The 18,409-nt window shown below is 37.9% G+C and overlaps 1 protein-coding gene across 1 annotated transcript; it reads left to right on the top strand.

Moving 5' to 3' along the window:
• The first annotated feature begins 10,651 nt into the window (after positions 1 to 10,651).
• LOC134475507 (cancer/testis antigen 55-like) lies at positions 10,652 to 17,860 on the top strand. Its single transcript, XM_063246445.1, has 5 exons — positions 10,652 to 13,313; positions 14,701 to 14,723; positions 15,355 to 15,499; positions 16,398 to 16,510; positions 17,564 to 17,860. The coding sequence occupies exons 1-5, from the start codon at positions 13,232 to 13,234 to the stop codon at positions 17,753 to 17,755; spliced, it is 555 nt and encodes a 184-aa protein (XP_063102515.1). The 5' UTR covers positions 10,652 to 13,231; the 3' UTR covers positions 17,756 to 17,860.
• Positions 17,861 to 18,409: the final 549 nt, after the last annotated feature.

The following is an 18,409-nucleotide window of genomic DNA, read 5'->3' as shown; positions in this document are numbered from 1 at the left end:
CCAACAATTCATGGCTCTCTAAAAGCTAAACACAAAGACACTGAGGTACATTAACTCTTGGACAAAGAATTTTTAAAAAACTGACAGTTAAAATGAGAAAGATCAGAGACAAATAAGTAGCTAAATGAATTAAGGGAGACATGCAGGATATGAAAGATTACTTCAGGAGAGAGATAGGGGTTATGAAAAAGAAACAAATATCCTGGAAATGAAAACTTCAATAAATCAAATAAAAATCTCAACTGAAAATCTCAACAGTAGGCAAGATGAGTCAGAAGAAAGAATATAAGGACTCAAAGTCAGAGTGAATGTACTAGAATATCCAGTCAGTAATAATGAAAAAGGAAAGAAAGCAAAACAGGAAAAATGAAAATATTATCCCAGAGCTGGTACACGATTCTAAAATTACAAATTTAAGAATTGTCATATTTGACAAGGATGTTAAAGAAGAGAAAAAAGGCATAAAATTTATTCACTGAAATTATTATGTAAACTTTCTCAAATCTGGGTAATAACATGAGCCCCCAGATAAAGGAGGTATTTAGAATATCAAATAGGTAAGACCAGAACAGATCTCCATGACACACTAGTGTCAAATTTCCAGAAATACGGAAAGAAAGAGTGTTTGTTTTATTTTATTTTGTTTTGATGACAGACCTCCCTGTGTAATTCAGGGTGCACTGGAACTCACTGTGTAGCCCAGGCCAGCCTCAAACTTGTGACAATCCTCCTGCCTCAGCCAGCTGGGTGCAGAAGAAGGAATTTTAAAAGCTGTTAGAAGCCTCAAATCAGTTATTATGGCAAACACCTCATAATAAGGTTTCTCAAAGAAACCTTAAAGGTGAAGGGGGCTTGGAAGTTTTTCAAGCCCTAAAGGAAAATATTCGTCAGCCCAGATTACTATATCCTACAAAGCTATTCTTTAAAACTGAAAGAAAAACACAGACCTTATATGGTAAAAATAAATTAAACAAATTTATGACCACTACGTAAGTACTGTAGAAAATACTTAGGGAAATACTAAACACCGGTGATGAGGACAAAAATAAGACTAAAAGGGAAAGAATAAATCTCATTGAAAGAGCAGTTAAAAATGATAACCAGAACTAAATCAAGCACTGTTAAAACAAGATAATGACAGGAATTAGTATACACCTTTCGACAGCAACACTCAGTGTAAACGATCTTAGCTCTGCAGTTAAGAGACACATGCTGGCCGATTGGATCAAAAAGTAAGATCTATATGCTTCGCCTGCAAAAGATACACTTCACCAGCAAAATGAAGACTGATTGGAAAAGGATGGAAAAGGACGTTCTAAGCATCTGGAGCCTGAATGCAAGCAGGAATAGTATTATCTGATGATGTTTACTTTAAAACAACACTGGCCAGAAGAGACAAAGAATTTCATTATATATTGGTAAAGGGGAAAATTCACCAAAGAGATAACAATGACAAATGGATATTCAATGAACACTGACACACCAAATTTCATACAGCAAACACTACTTGATATAAAAGGACTGATAGATACGAATGCATTCATAGTGTGAGACTTCTATACCCTACTGTCGCAAAAAAGACAAGTTAACCAAACAAAGAAAAGATCAATAAGAAACCAAGTTAAACCATACAGTAAAACAAGTGAATTTAACAAATATCTACAGGGCTTCACCAACAGCAACAGAACACACATTCTTTTCAGCAGTATATAGAGCTTTCTCCAAAACAGACACTATATTAGAAAGGAATAGAAAATGAAACCAGAGAAGTTACATAAACAGATGGAGATTGAATAATGCACTCTTTGGTAATAAATGAGTCACAGGAGAAATCAAAGGAAGAAATTTTAAAATTCCTAGAAACAAAAAATAATAAAAACACAGCATGTAAGAATTGTGAGACACATTAAAGCAGCTTTAAGTGTGCAGTGTATAGCTGTGAGTGCCCACACTAGAAAAACAGAGCAAAGATACATCACGAGTTCCTATAAAAACAATGACAATCCAAATTCAAAACCAGGACAGGAAAAAAAAATAAAGATCAAAGTGGAAAGAATGACATTGAGACTAAAAACAGTAAAAAAATTAATGAATCAAAAGGTTGGTTCTGTGACAAGAGAAACAATATTGATAAACCTTTTGCGTAACTTACAATAAAAGAAAACCAGGCTAACAAAACTTAAACGTTAAAGTTGAAATTATAATCAACACCATTGAAATCAAGAATATTAGAAACTTTTATGAAAACATATTCCAATAAACCAGAAAATCTAGAGGAAAGGCATAAATTTCTAGACACATAATTTACCAAATTTGAACAAAGAAGCTACAAGCACTTAAACAGACCAATAACAAGCAATGATATAAAGCAATGAAGAAAATTCTGCCAAACAATCAAACCCCAGTGAATTTCCTGCTGAAGTTTGATAGACTTTCAGAGAAGAGCTAACAGTAATATTCCTCAAACTTTCCCATGTAGTTGAAAGGGAAGAAATATATCCAAAATCACTTCATGAAGCCATCATTAACCTGATATCAAAACTGGATAAGATCTCAATAATAACAAAAAAGAAGTAAAGAAAGAAAAATACTGGCCAATATCCTTAGTGAACATGGATGCAAAAATCCTCAATAAGATTCTTGCAAACAGAATTCCAAAATTCATCAGAAAGATCAGCATGACAAAAGAGTTTCTATCCCAGGGACGTACAGTTAGTTCAACCTGTGCAAATCAATAAATGTAATACACTACATAAATAGAATGAAGGATAACGATCATGTGATCATTTCAACAAACACAGAAACAAGCTTTTTGACAAAATCTAATATCCTCTCAAGATAAAAACCTTGATGAAAACAAGTACAGAAGAATCTTATCTCAAACAGATAAAATCCATGTATGACAACCACACAGCCAACAGCATACTAAATGGGGAAAACTGAAAGCGTTTTCCACCTTCACCGCTCCTGTTAAAAATAGTATTTGAAACATTATCCAGAGAAATCATGTAAGAAAAAGAAATAAAGGGCATATAAATAAGAAAAGAAGTAGTTGAAATATCCCTATTTGCAGATGATGTGGGTTCTTTACACAGAAGACCCAAAAATCCCACCAAAAGACTTTTGTATCTGATAAACCAATTAATGAAAGTGGTATGATACAAAACCAACACACAAAAATCAATAGTGTTCTTGTACATCAAAAAGAAACCTACTGAGAAAGACATCAGGGAAATGATTCCATTCATAATGGCTTCAAAAATTTAAAGACCTAAGAATCCACCTAACCAAGAATATGAAAGACCTCAGCAATGAAAATTATGTAACACTCAAGAAAGAAATTGAAGGAGACATTAGGAAATGAAAATTCATCCCTTGTTCTTGGACCAGCAGAATTAATATTGTTAAAATAACCATACTACTAAAAGAGATCAATACATGTAATGCAATGCCTATTAGAATAGCAGAAAATTTCTTCACAGAAATACAAAAAATTATCCTAAAATTCATGCAGAGTAGAAAAGAGCTGGTATAGCCAAAGCAATTCTAAGCAAAAAGAACAAAACTGGAGGCATCGTGATACTGAATTTCAAGTTAGATTACAAGTATAGTACAAAAGCAACATGGTACTGGCACAAAATCAGGTATATAGACTAATGGAATAGAATAAAAACAGAAAAACCCTATGCATGTGCAGCCATCTGATTTTTGGCAATGGGCCCAAAGACATACTTCAGATAAAAACAGCCTTTTTAACAAACAGGGCTGGGAAAACTGGATGTCCACTTGCAGAAGACTCAAACCAAATCCTTGTATTTCACCCAAGTATGAAAATGAAATCAAAATAGACTAAAGATCTAGTTATAAAAACATTAATTTTAAAAGTGCTGGAAAGGCCAGAGATATAGCTCAGTGGCACAAGCACCTGCTTGGCAAGCACAAAGTCCTGAGTCCAATTCCTGGTACCAATCAACTAATCAATAAATGTCCTGGAAGATAACATAAAGGGCAACACTGGAAGCCATAGGCACAGGCAAGCACTTCCTGAATGGAGCTTCCGGTAGCACAGGAACTAGATCAAATTAAAAAATTTGTGCACTGTAAAGAAAAGAATCAATAGAGGGGAAAAAAACCTACAAAATGGGAGAAAATTTTTGCGGGATGGTCTTACAGAGTTCTGATATCTAGAGTATATAAGTGACAAAAATTAATCTTCCAAAACCAGTTGATTCAATAAAAGTGGGCCAATGTACTGACTAGGAGATTCTCAAAAGAAAACGTGCAAGAAGCCATTAAATACATGGAAAAAGTGTTCAACATATGTAGTCATTAGGAAAATATAAATCAAAACAACTTTGTGAATCTATGATTCCTCAGTCAGAATGGCAATCATTAAGAATACAAAAATCAGTGCATGCTGGTGAGGTTGTTGTGGGAGGGGAAGGAATCCTTCTACACTACTAGTAGATCAGTACAATCACTGTGGAAATAAATATGGAGATTCCTCAGAAAGGTTAAAACTAGAAATTCCACAGGACCCAGCTATACAGCTCCTGAATACATTCTCAAAAGAACTAAAGTCATCATAGTATACTGACAAGTGTATATTCAAGTTTGTAGAAGGGCAATTTATGACTAAGCTTTGGAAGCAACCTACATGTCTATCTACAGATAGATAAAGAAAATGTGGTATACATGCACCGTGTAATCTTATTCACCCACAAAAAGTAGTGAAACCATGTTATTTGCAAAAAAATTGATGGAACTTTAGACCATCATGCTAAGTGAAATCAAACAGACTCAGGAAATTAAACATCGCAAGTGTTCTCTTATACGAGAAACCTACATTACAAACAAATTAATGAATAACATGAAGAAGAGATAATAGGAAACTAAAAGGTAGGATCTTGGAGATGGGGAAGGGTATCAGGAAGAAGTAAAGACAAGTGAAAAGGAGTTAACGAAATTGAAAATGATCAAGATAGATTGTATGCACGTACCAATTCCCCATAATGAACATCAATACTATGTATTAAAACATGCACTAATAAAAAAGAGAGACTGAAAATGAATTATGACCACATAGAATTGAAGTAACTCAAAATGATACACAGCATATATGAAAACACATGGCTAACATAATACTAAATAGTGAAAGTATAAAGCTTATTTCCTAGATCTAGAACAAGACAAAAATGCCCATGTTTACCACTTATACACAACACAGTGCCAGTTGTTCTAGACAGGGAAATTTAAGTAAGAAAAGAAATAAAATATATATAACTTGGAGAAGAAGTAAAATTCTATTTGAAATTATGTGACCTTTTATATAGAAAATTCTAAAGAATTTTCAAAAACTTTAGAGCTAATGAAAAAGTCATCAAAGTGAAAGAACATAACTCTAATATGCATAAATCAGATGCACTTCTAGATACTAGCAACGTACAAATCTAAAATGGAAATTAGGAAATCAAATTTCTTTTTTTTTAAATTTTTTGAAATGGGGTTTCACTATGTAGTTCAGGATGGCCTTGAAACTCACTATGTAACCAGACTGGCCTCAAACTCACAGAGATCCTCCTGCCTCAGCCTCCTGAGTGTTGGTATTATAGGTATTGTAGATATTATAGGCATGCACCCCCATGCCTGCCAAAAAACAAATTATGCTCATAATAACATGAATAAAAATTAAATGCATAGTAATACATTTATACTTGGAACGATTTATACTAGTACAGTATGTAAACTTGTACATAGGGAAGAATGAAATATTGTTGAAAGAAATTGAAGATGACCCTGAAACATAGAAAGACATCTTGTGTTCATGGATTAGAAGACATACTGTTAAGATAGCAATATTCCTCAGAACAACCTACAGAATCAATGAAATCCCTATCAAGAAACCAACAGTCTTTTTTTAGGGCTGAAATTGAAAAGCTGATAGCAAAATTTTGTAGAGTTGCAAGAGACTACCCTCAAATAGCAAAAAACTGTGAAAAACACTGAGGGCTCACATTTTCTGTTTTTATGAATTATGTGATCATAATAATAAAAAATTTGGTACTCATGTAAAAATAAATGCAGACCAATGGGATAGAATAAAGAGTCCAAAATAAACCCTATACATTTGTGGTCAATTGCTTTACAAAAATGCCAAGACAATTCACTGGGGAAAGGATAGTCTTTTCAGAGCTGGGTGTGGTGGTGCATGCCTGTAATCCCAGGACTCGGGGTGCTGAGGCAGAAGGATTGTTGTGAATTCTAGATCAGCCTGGGCTACAAAGTGAGCTCAAGGTAAGCCTGAACCTCATAGTGAGACCCTGTTTCAAAAAGACAGAAAAAAAAGAATAAGTCTTTTCAAAATCTTGTACTTGGACAGTGGAATGGAATGGCTACATACAAAAACTCTAACGCTCAAATTCTGCCTTAACAACTGTCTGGGTTACTTTTATTTTGTTGCTGGGACAAAACACCCAATGTTCAAAATGAAGGAAAGAAAGGTATATTCAGCTCACAGTTTGTAGAGGTTTCAGTTCATAATCAGCTGGCTCCAAGCAGGGTGGCATGGCAATGGGACAACACTTCAAGGCAGGAAACGCAGCCAGGACAAAAGGTGGAGGAGAGCAAGCCTCTTTTCCTCCTTTATACTGTACACAGGATACTCCGCCCCCCCCCACCTGCAGGGCAAGTGTAGCACTCACAAAGCATCCTTGCCCTCCTCTTGCACAGGATGAGGATATTTACAAAGTAAGGACCCTGGATCCCTGAGGAGTCTCTTACTTAAATTTCTAAACTTCTCAAGATGACACAGTGTATCAACCATAACAACAACTATACAAAAATAGCCTATTAATGGGATACTGGTAACCCCACATAATCTAAAGAGGCCTGAAGAAATTATTCTTGTTCAGGGATTATTGTTTATCTAGGGGCGTACAGATGTCAGCAACTGCTTGTCATATTGTTCTAATAATTTCACAGAGACATCTTGGGACACAAACAACTTTAAGCAGCCTATGTCCAAAATCACACTCTATTTTATGTGTCTAACCCTAACAAGAACACCTGAACTTTTGGGTTTTATTTCAAATTCTTACCACTTCACTGGGCAGATGAAGCCATTTTATCCTGCTGACTAATAGCAACAGGTAACTAGTAATAACCTATTCTAGCTAACCTCTCAAGCATAGGAACCACTGCCTTCCACACCAACATTGGAATGTTTCTGGAATTCTTAGATTCTATATCACTCTGCCCATTAAAAGTAGAGAAAGAACTCCATAAACATTTAACTCTTGTCAGCCTTCTTTTTGACTTCCATAATTGGAGACATGCATATACAAGAGCAATTGAAATGCTCACAGCAGTTCTTTAACAGAAATCACTTATATATAGCAAACCATGATTTAAAAAACTCACTTTAAGTGATTTCAAAATGTAAGTTACTTTTCTGGATACATATATGCACACTTTTCATGCTGAGATAAATGCCTTTGATAATAGCCAGAGAGCTTCTCTTCAACTTATCCAACTCAGAGGGTTCAGAGCTGCTACATTCAATGATAAACTTGTACTCTTGAGCATGGCTGTGGTTCCATCTTTTGGACATCCTGAGACTCATTATGAATAGCTGTCAAGAATAGCTATAAAGAAAGCCTCTATATGTCAGTTAGGCACTCTGTTGAGCTGAATAATGACCCCCAAAAGTCCATATTCACCTGGGATCTGAGAATATAACTTTATTTGAAATGGGATCTTTCCAAATGTAATTAGTTAAATTAAAATGATATCATGTTGGATTAAAGCAGGCCCTACATCCAATAGACAGGTGTCTTTATACAGATAGCAAAAGCAGAAACATATAGGGAAGAAGGCCATGGCGTGACAGAAGCAGCAGTCACCAGAAACTGGAAGGAGGAAGGAAAGATCCCTTTCTAGAGTTTTCAGAGGAATTTTGACCCTATGAACACTTTGATTACAGACCTCTAGCTTCCAGAGCTCAAAGATCACATTTCACTAGTTTTAGGTCACCTGGCTTATAGTAATCTTTTACCACAGCCCTAGAAAACTAGTACTGACACAATGCTGAGTGCTTATTTCTTTGTTCACACTGTTTTACTGGTTCTTCACAGAATCTTATGTATTATTAATTGATTTGGAAATAAAAGAAGTAGAGCCCAAAGAGTGTGAGATACCTGACCAATGTCACCCAGCTCATAATGCAAAGAGCTGGGATTCAAACCCAGCTGGTTTCTCCCTCCACGGCCTGCTCATCCTGCCCTCTGTCTCATTTAAGCCATGGGATGATCATTCCCTTCTATATACTAGTGTTCTGAAAAGAATCTGGTGATTTATTGGAATCTTCTGGTCCCAGGCTGTATTCTCAAATGACTGTTGTAGAGTGGGTGTAAGAACCAACAACAGAGAACTGCTTAATAGTTTCTTCCTTGATCAGCATCTTGCAACTAGTATTACTTTTTAAAACCTATATATCTCATTCTGATGACTTATTCATTTACAGAAAGCTTATTTGTCAAAATTGTTTCCTGAACTGCTCCTTTCTCTACCCGTTTATCCTGTGCTTATGAAGATAGCGACATCTACTGGCCAATCATTTGAGCTGCAGCCAAAATCCTTAGGAGGGTATTGCTAGGTCCTTCAGTAAGACACAGTCACCACTGCATGGCAGTGTACATTCAGGATTTGATCACTTCCCAGAATCCAACTCATCAGCTGGCCTTTTGAGCCTATTTTATATCAAACCACAACTTTCTACCACTAGATTCTAAAGGCCCATATTCTTCTCGTTACAGAAAATGTATTTAGTCCATTTCCAAGAGTTGCCAAAGTCTTAATAGATTCAGCATTGATTAAAAGTCCAGGTCCAATGTTATCTGTGAGGTGCAAGGCAATTTTTAGGTGTGACTCTCCTTAAAAATTAAAAACCAAACTGGATGTGGTTGCACATGCATTTGATCCTAGCACTCAGGAGCCTGAGGCATGAGGATTGCCTTAAATTCGAAGCTACATAAATGAATTCAAAACCAGTCTGCACTACATAGTGAGACCTTGTCTCAAAAACAAAAACTAAAACAAAGACTAAAAACCAAATTAACATACTTCCAACATAGACATACATACACTATGGGACAGACATACAGTAAATATTTCCATTTTGAACAGCAAAAATAAGAAAACAGCAAGCAAAAATCAGACCAAAGCAAGACTGAAAGGCAGTAGGGCACATATTAAATTCTGTAGCTCCGTGTCTTGCATCTAGGGCAGATGGTCCATGGTATGGTCTTCAATGTGCATGGGCAGGACCACTGAAAAGCCTGCTGGCTGCAACCCATATTGCACCTCATTTGGGCTGGCTTTGCTTACTGTACGTAGCTTCTGCAGCTTTTCTTGGCAGATGTCCCATGTTCATGTCATTTCCAAGTTCCTAATTTCTCCATTACATCTCCAGTTTCATTCTCAGATATTAATTCACCTTTCTCCTATTCTCCTTTAAGTTGCAGGTGTATTTTTTTTCAGTGATGGGAAAGTGATTAATATGGAAGGATAATACTAATACCAGAGATATGGGATCATTACTGTGACTATAACTTGACAGCCAAGAAGCCTTTGGAATTCCTTTGTATGTGTGAAGAAGTCCTAGATTTCTGTAAACAGCTTGATGAGTGATTCTGGTTAGAGTGTAAAGGGCCATAATGCTGACAGAAATACAGATAGTAAAGCCATGGTTCAAGAGTTTTCAGGTTAAAACAAGGGCTCTATTGGAAGCTGGACAAAATGCCATGTGTGTTTTAGCCTGGCAAAGAATTTGTCTATATTTTGCCCATGTGCTAAGATTTTGTGTGAGGTTGAACTTAAAGGCAGAAGAGTAATTTTGTTGAGGGAATTTCAAGGAAGTCCCATATTCAGACTGTGGCATGCATGGGCACTGCTGGCTGCTTTTAGCCAGATTTATAGTGAGAATTCAGAAGTCAAGTCAGAAGATGTGAAAAGTTTTCCATTTTCCAAAAAGGAAGCATCTGCAAAGTTGGAGCCAATGAGAGTGTGGTTCATAAAAAGATCAGCACCATTGAAAATAAGCCAAACAGTTCACACCAGGACAATAAGAAAGATATCCTGAAAGCATCTGAGTAAATAGCCAGACTCTACTCATCGTAGCCTCAAGGGTATAAAACGGTAAACTCTGAAACACTTTGCTTTGAGAATATAGCCCTTTGATGACCTGCTCATTTGGGGCCACTTAAGGAAGTGTTTCCCTAAATTCATCCATCCAAGCATTCGGAGGCCGCTGTAGCAATGGTCCAATGGGTCCTAGTTACTCCTCAAGCTTGTGGAAGATCTTGGTGTAGCCCATGTTGTGCTGATTTTTCAACCATGAAGAACATAAGAGTTATGGGGTCATGGAGGCTTCCACTCAGCTTTTAGAGGAAGACCTGGGAGGCCAGAAAATGCATCTTTGAGAGGGCAATGTATAAAGTCATGGGAATAAAGCCATATGTGCAGCAGAGACCCCAGGAATTTGGAGCTGCCAGAAATGTCTGCTGAGGAAAGTTGCAAGCAATAAGCATACTCAACAAAAGAGAGGCCTTGTAGTATGTAAACAGAAAGACTACAGGAGCAGGGGTGCCTAAGCCCTTTGGAACTCACATTGAATAATTTGCCCTAGGTGTTGGACATGAAGCTATAGAATTTAACATTTGTCCTACTAGACTTTTGCTTTGGTCGAATTTCTTTCTAGGTCCTCATCTCTCCATTTTGCAATAAGAATGCTTACTCTATGCCAGTGTGTGTTGGAAATATTTAACATTCTTTTTGACTTTTACAGGATCTCACAGCTAAGGGTTTCCTTTGAGTCACAGAGATTTTGGAGTTGGACTTTTCAGTGATCCTAGAACTGTTAAGACTTTGGTGACTCTTGGAGAGGGTATAAATGCATTTTTGCACAATAGGATTGACATGAGCCCTTTGGGGGCTAAGGACAGAATATTACGGCTTAGATCTAAAATGTCACCCCAAAGTTTCATGTATTCATAGGTGGAGCTTGATTGGAAGACTCAGATCACTGGGGCCATGATCTGAAAGGGTGAATTCTCCCTTTTCTTTCTGTTTTCTGGATGCCATGCTGTGAGCAGCTGTGCTCCGCCATGCCCTTCCATCATTCCATTTTTGCGTTGGAGCTGATCGCACCATATATGACCTGAGACCTCTGAAACTGCGATCCAAAATTAATTTTTCCACCTTTAAGATGCAGGTGTCAGCTATTTTGTCCCAGTGACAGGAAAGTGACTAACAATAGTAGTCAAGGTTAAGCTCCTGACCTACTGTATTCATCTAGGTCCCAAATTCTAATAACTCTTTCAGCTATGAACTCATCAATACACTAATGAGTTGGGGGGATATTTTAGCCCTAAACTATAGCACTCTCCATTGAAAACATTAGAAACTGATCCTCATCTCTTCTTTAAAACTTTCTCAGTTCTTTTCAAATATAAGGTTTTTTTTTTTTTTTTTTTTTGAGACAAGGGCTTATTATGTATTTCAGGCTGACCTTGAATTCACTATGTAGCCCTAGCTGGCCTTGAACTCTCTGTAATCCTCCTGCCTCAGAGTTTCAAGTGCTGAGATGACAGATGGGTGTCGCCACACCAGGCTCTTGCCAGGCTTTTAACTCAGGAATGTTTCCTAAAAGATCTGGGATTCATCTCTTTGAAATTAAATTATCAAGAAAGGTAAATCTCTGTCTCCCAGGTTCCAGGTGGAGATTGGCACTAACTTGTATCTGACTCCGATATACAAAACATATCCAAACAAATGTATTGTAGCCTTCATTTAGCCATGTAACAGATTTTTTTCTGTCTTGTAATCTCTGTAGCTGATAGCTTCTAATGTATGTCACGTTCTTGTTTAAATTGTGTTTATTATATTGTTTTCTTTACGATGTTATGGAAAGATTTTCTCCATTGGAGTAGATTTTCTTTTTAATTGCATTTTTGCAAATGTAGTACAAACAGTGACTAGAAGGATAGGTATATCAGGGGATCCTTTAAAACTGGAGGAATTAGAAAAAATGTTCAGTCATTGTTTTGCCTGACTCCATTTTGTCTTTTTAATTTGGTCCTTTGAAGTTATTTTTCCTTCTCAGCTTCATGTGGTGTTGGAAGCAGAAACTGCTGCCCAAGCTCTGGTACCATCATGAATCCATAGAACCAAACCTGCCACCAGACCCTACAATCTAATCAAGACTGCTATAAATATGCATGCTTCTTTGTTATTCCCTTTATCATTTCCCTATAAAATCCTTGGGCTGTTGTCCAGCTATAATTTCGTCATTGCCCTTATTACCTTTCAACATGTCAATATTTTAGTTTCCTATATTTGAATCCCTTATCATTTTGCTGTGAGAAAAGAGATCATTGCCTATTCTTGCCACTTATTCCAAGTGCCCAGACCAGTAAATGGCTTATAGTTAGTAGTCAACAAGTATTTACTAAGCAAAGGAGTAACTGAAGAGAAAATGGCATAATTAGGTAAGCAATGAATAAGTGGTTGCAAAGATCATCAAAGAAATGTATGGTAAGTTACTATGTACTGAGCTCTATAAAGGCAGTTCTAGTGAAAAGGATAGGTATTGAGGATCTGTAAACTTTTGCACACTCATAGGAAGCCCAATAAGATCCCTGCTACAGAGTATTGGCTGACCACTCACTGTGAGGCCAGCCCTCATGCTAAATATCATTCTGTGTGTTTTTCTTGCACAGATTTCTGCCACACTTCCCAAACCAGACTTGTAGTCCTTACACACAACATACACAGACACACACATTCTCAGGGCTCAGCCCCAAAGGAAGTTTGTCTGAGACCTTCCTATTGATTCCCTCCATTTTGATGGGAGGGCCTGTGATTTCCCCACCCCTGCCTCCTACTGGGCATAAGGCTCACGTGACCACTTGCTGCATCCTCATTGGCTGGACCAAGAACGCGATAACCCTGAAATGCGCGCCCTTCCGGCGAGGGAAGTCAACCGTTACCTTCGAACTCCCGAACTCCCGTGGTGATTCGGTGTCGTTGGGTCTCCGTAGGACTAGTCACTAGGGTTTTGTTCACACCTCACAGAGGCTGAGACAGTTCGGTCCGTTTGACCTGAGGGTGTTGAGACCCAGGAGGCCTTGTGGTCTTCTGTTGAGGGCCGCGTGCCAGCTGTGGTGACGGCGACATGTGGAGGCGTCTGAGCCGGGCTTTGGCCTTCTTCCGAAAGCGGGCGGACCCCGACGAAGGGCACGAGAGACTGCTGCCAGGTACTCCTCTGTGTGGGCTTGTTCCCCTCGAGGGAAGCATTCCTAAGAGCAGGCCCCCAGCCCTCTCTGGAGCGTGGGGCTGGGGGGCGGGTGGGAGGGCGCTGGCCGGCGTCCATCTTTTGCATGTGTGTGTCAGGGGAAGGGGATCCTCAAGAGTCCGAGGCCTCTGCCCATCCAGGCCCATCCTTCCCTTGTTGGTTCAGAATTATGTATTACTGGTTAGTTTTGGGAATCGACATAAAGGACATAGTGACAGAGAAGAGAATTTGATGCGAACCTCTAGTCTCAGCACTCTGGGAGGCAGAGACAGGAGGAGCTCAGGTTCTGTTCGAACCCAGGGCAAGTTAACCATTTAGATTCTGCCCTTCCTCGTTGTCTCCCCTCCTTCTCTACAATGTATAACATATACATTATGTCTCCACATATTATATATATTTTTTTCTTTTTCTTTATCCTTTTTTTTTTTTTTTTTTTTTTTTGCTGTACTTGGCAAGTGCTTTACCACTGGCTGAAGGGCTACATGCCCATTCTGAGGCAAGGTCTTATTAAGTTCCTCAACCATTCTCCTGAGTAGCTGGGATTAGAGGTCTCTGCCATCACGCCTGCCTAATTATTTCATTTTAAGTGGCCATTCAGTGATCTTTTTTTTCGTAGATTTAAAGAGGCACGAAACTATTGCCACTGTCCAGATATTTACCATTTTGATGGATAACAGCAACTTACCTTTTAGCTCTATTTTACTAATTGTCATTCTTAGTAGTAGACTGTGAGAGTTGTCAGTATTGCCAGGGATAGAAATAATCGATCTGAAATCTTTGCTAGTGTTAGAAAGATAGAAGGTATATATTTATACACAGAAAAACAAAAATGTTAATGATATTAATTGATATTTCAATACTATAAACAATGCTCAATTTTGTTTTAAAGGTAGAGAATATATATTTGTATGCAGAAAAAAATACCAAGAGTATGGTAAATAACAAAATGTAGTCAATACTTGTGTCCAGATATTAGAATTATGTATTACAAGAACTGTTTCCTGCTTTATGGTATGTGTTTTCTCTTCTTATTTTATAACTAACATGTATTGCTTGTATAATTAAGAAATTTAAATGAGAATAATTAGTTCCAGTAATCTAAAATATTTGTATTCTTCTCTATCTTAGATAAATTAAGCTCAAATGTGACTGTTACTTTTTAGATCTCTTCCTGTTGTAGTTATGTCTCTAATTTTATCTCATGGTCCTGGCCTCCAGATGAACTCCTGAGAGTTACAATTTTCTGCTTCATTGTCTAACTTGTGCTTATTCTTTTCTCTCTCTCTCTCCCTGCTTTGCCTCCACCTCCATTCACAAAGTAATCCCTTTCTTCTTTTTTTTCCCCACAGAAAGCGAGTCTCACCATGTTCAGGTATTTCCTTGATTTTCTCCCAATCTAATATTTTCTTTTTTCTTTCTTTATTGTTATATTTTCTCCTCTTGGGAATTTGTAAAAACCAGTTTCAAACTTTACTTATCTTTATCCTCACATGTTATTTAGATCTAGATATTTCTCATTTTATGATACTGAATTTTGTAATTAAATGGCACTGTATATTTTTTCTTTGGATTTAATACTGTGAAGGCTTTAATTATGGATGTAAAGTTAATATGTTGGGTGCAGTTTAACCAACCATGCTGCACAGGCATTGTTTTTACCTTCACCATGCATTCAAAATATATTTGCCAAGTGAAATATGTGGGCTGCTGTTGTGGGAGATTGTTTAAAATATTTCTCAAACACCAGTGGTGTCAATAGGATGGGCCAGGGATGTTTCTGCTAAGAATAATAAAGTCCTTATTCTCTGACACAAAAATTATTTGTCTTGCAAGAATCCATAGAACTGTGACAGGTGAAATTAGTGAAATTATAGTTGTTCTGATGGGGACTCTTTGGAAATCATACAAGTTCATTTTGTTGTGGTAATTTTTTTTGTCTTTTTCTTTTTATCGGTACCAGTAAATTTTATTTTGTTTGAAATAACTGTTTCTGTATCCTACAGGTGGAACCTATCTATGATCATTTTAATTACACTGGACCATCAGAACCTGAAATAAAAGTTATAATTGGTTGTGTCACCTCTATAGTGGATGGTGCTGTCTACATTAATAGGGAAAATTCCTTCTACCTAGATACTGTTTGTGAAGGTATTATTAGGCTCTTAGGAAGATATGATTATGTTTATTTAGTACAAGAGCTAATATTATGTATTTGGTACCAGTTAGCATCTCTAAATAGATGAATGCGGGGCAGGCTGGGGATCTAGTTCAGTAGTATAAGCACTTGCCTGGCAAGTGCAAGGGTTCGATCCCCAGTACATATATATATATATATATATATATATATATATATATATATATGTTAATAAGGCACTTGAAAATTAAAATGATAGATCATTGAGGGAAAAATAGATGACATTTATAAAAACATTGCTGCTGTGATTTCTTATGTGTGCACAGAAAGAACCATTATGCCTATATACATTTTCAATAAAAATGTTTAATTTCTAATTGATGAAAAAAATTCTACAACGTAAAGGATACCATTGTCTTTTTTTTCTGTTTTCAGCATACAACTAGCACTTCAAATTAAACTTGGAGATAACCTTATAGCATGTGATGTGTGTGTACACTGTTGAATTCTTTTAAGAATCAGCATACATGTTCTAAATTTTTGTGTACATCTAAAGCTGTATTGGCATGCAGCCCGGCTCACACCTGCACTCTCACCCGTGTACTTCACCACCCCTGCCAAAGGATATGCCAGCGTGGCCAGTTAAGAAATCCTGTGGGCACCGAAACAGTTGGCTGTAAAACACAATTGACACTTTTCCCCATTCGACTTTGTTAAACCAGTAGAGGAGAATTAATGGTTAAAGGATTGTAAATTTCCCTTCTGACGGGAAGATTTACCAGGTGTCTGTTTTACACATGTGCCAAGCACACTCTGCATTCAGTAGAAGGTATGTGAAGGTGTTAGAACACCAGAGGAACCTGTGAAACTGAACTGACCTCACTGCACTCTCGCTCTCCATGCTTGTTTTAGGTTTTGTGCCCTATACGGGTGACTGGTTGGAGGTCATGTATTACGCGGAGCCAGGTGCGGCACACATCAAGGCGCTCTCCGTGAAGCCCCTCAACTCTAGGCGTGTGGATCAGGTAATTTGTCTGTGTGTCACACACTTGACCTTGACATTAGTTTTGCCAATCATTCCTTTAGTGCTAACTTTGCTATCCAGGATCCTACTGGGTGTGGTTGGAAAACATGAAAATATATTCTTTGTCAAAAGAGGCCTGTTTTCTTACTGAAAAGAACAGACTTCCAAAAGTGAACAAATATACAGTAATGTAGAACATGCATACAGTTGATTTCTAAGATATGTTAATTGGCTATTAGGATGTTCTGAGATAAACAGAAAAATTTGCTTGCAAGAATGTTGTAGGAGTCGAGGACTTAGCTCAGTGGCACAAGCGTCTGCCTGAGTTTGATCCCTGGTGCCAAAAAGAAAAAAAAAAAAAAAGAATGTGGTAGGGGCAACTGGGACGGGAGGATAGGGAAAAGGAGAAAAGAAAAAAGGGAACAGATTATTTGTATATAGGTATACATATGTGTGTGTGTGTGTGTGTGTGTGTGTGTGTGTGTGTATACACACACACAAGACAGATAACTATATCAATCTCTGTAAGTTCATCAAAAAGAAGTTTGTGTTTTCATTGTTCGATTGTTTGATCATTTTTTCACATCTAAATCTTACAATCTGAACAACTACTTTTAAGATAACAATGTGCAGTATATTAGTGTTGATTCATACTATTTTTTAAAATTCTGTAATGTTTTTATCCTTTTGTTTAAAAAAAGAATGTGGTGGGGAAAGAATGAAGCGGGTTGTGGGTTGTGAGCGTCCTAGTGAAAACTGAGTAATGCCTGGGGTGGTGCAGCCTGAAAGTGAGTAGAATATACAGTGAGTGGCCATGGTGGATCAAATTTGGAGCAAGGTTTCTCACCTGAGAACAGAGGGCCTCTTCCCAGAGACTCTGACTGCACTGGGGTGAAGTGTGATCTGGAGACAGGTGTGTGTCATGACTCCAGCAGGTTGGGAATCAGTGGTACGGGTGGACTGACCTGCAGGTTATGGCCAGGGTGAGGCGGTGCAGAGCTGGTTACCATGTAGTATGCTTTTCCCCACTCATCTCCATCATTTCTCGTCACAGGTCAAAATTAGTAGTGTCCACGGAAGACATGGAGTGATAGACAGCAGTATCTTTTTCACCCTGGATTCACTGCAGTTCCCTGCTGGTTATGTACCTCAGCGATGTGACATTGTCAACGTGGTCATAGTGGAGAGCACTCAGTCCTGCTATCTGTGGAGGGCAATTTCCATGACCCCTGTTTACGGATATTAATATCCAAACCTTTCATTCCCTGCTCATTCTTCCTTCTATGGGCAGTAAAGTTACTGATTCAGTGGAGAAGCTTTGCTTAATAAACTTAATATCTTAAATATAAAATTGTCTTATGACTATTGCTCCCTGCCCCAGGATTCCTGACCTGTGGCTCAGTAGCTCCTAGTTCTCTTGGGAGAAAGAGCCAGCTATAGGGAAGTACCTTAATAATTCTAAAGCCTGTTAAAGCTGCCTCTGCATTGTAAGAAATAATGCCGTCACTCAACTACGTTCCTTTTTTCCACTCGAGTAGACTATGCTGGCAGAGACTAAAGGCTCTGAAGTAACCTGAAGGGTTGAAAGATTTAAGAGGTAGCAGGGCCAGCATGGTAATAGTGCCAAAACCCCACAAGCACACTCTGAAACTGTGTGCTTTCTCTTACCCAGGCAACAATCGCTTAGGGGAAAGGTTATTTTAAAACTTCCCAGCGTAACTGGGAAGGGGCTTCAAGCTCACCTCCAGTTCTGGGATTCATAAACATCCTGGACCTTGAATAAACATACTTTAGTCCAGAGTTTGTTTTACAGGTCATAGGGGACCTGGCACCCGCCCTGTAGTTAACGCTTCCCTTCATAATAAAGGAACATAGCAGGAGCAAATACGTTGTACATTTT

The sequence above is a fragment of the Cavia porcellus genome, unplaced genomic scaffold, assembly GCF_034190915.1.
Source record: "Cavia porcellus strain 051 isolate PalLab524CR breed Dunkin Hartley unplaced genomic scaffold, mCavPor4.1 scaffold_3, whole genome shotgun sequence".
Lineage (NCBI taxonomy): Eukaryota > Metazoa > Chordata > Mammalia > Rodentia > Caviidae > Cavia > Cavia porcellus.
Note: the sequence above shows the minus strand (reverse complement) of the source record. Positions and strands in the feature narration are given on the sequence as shown.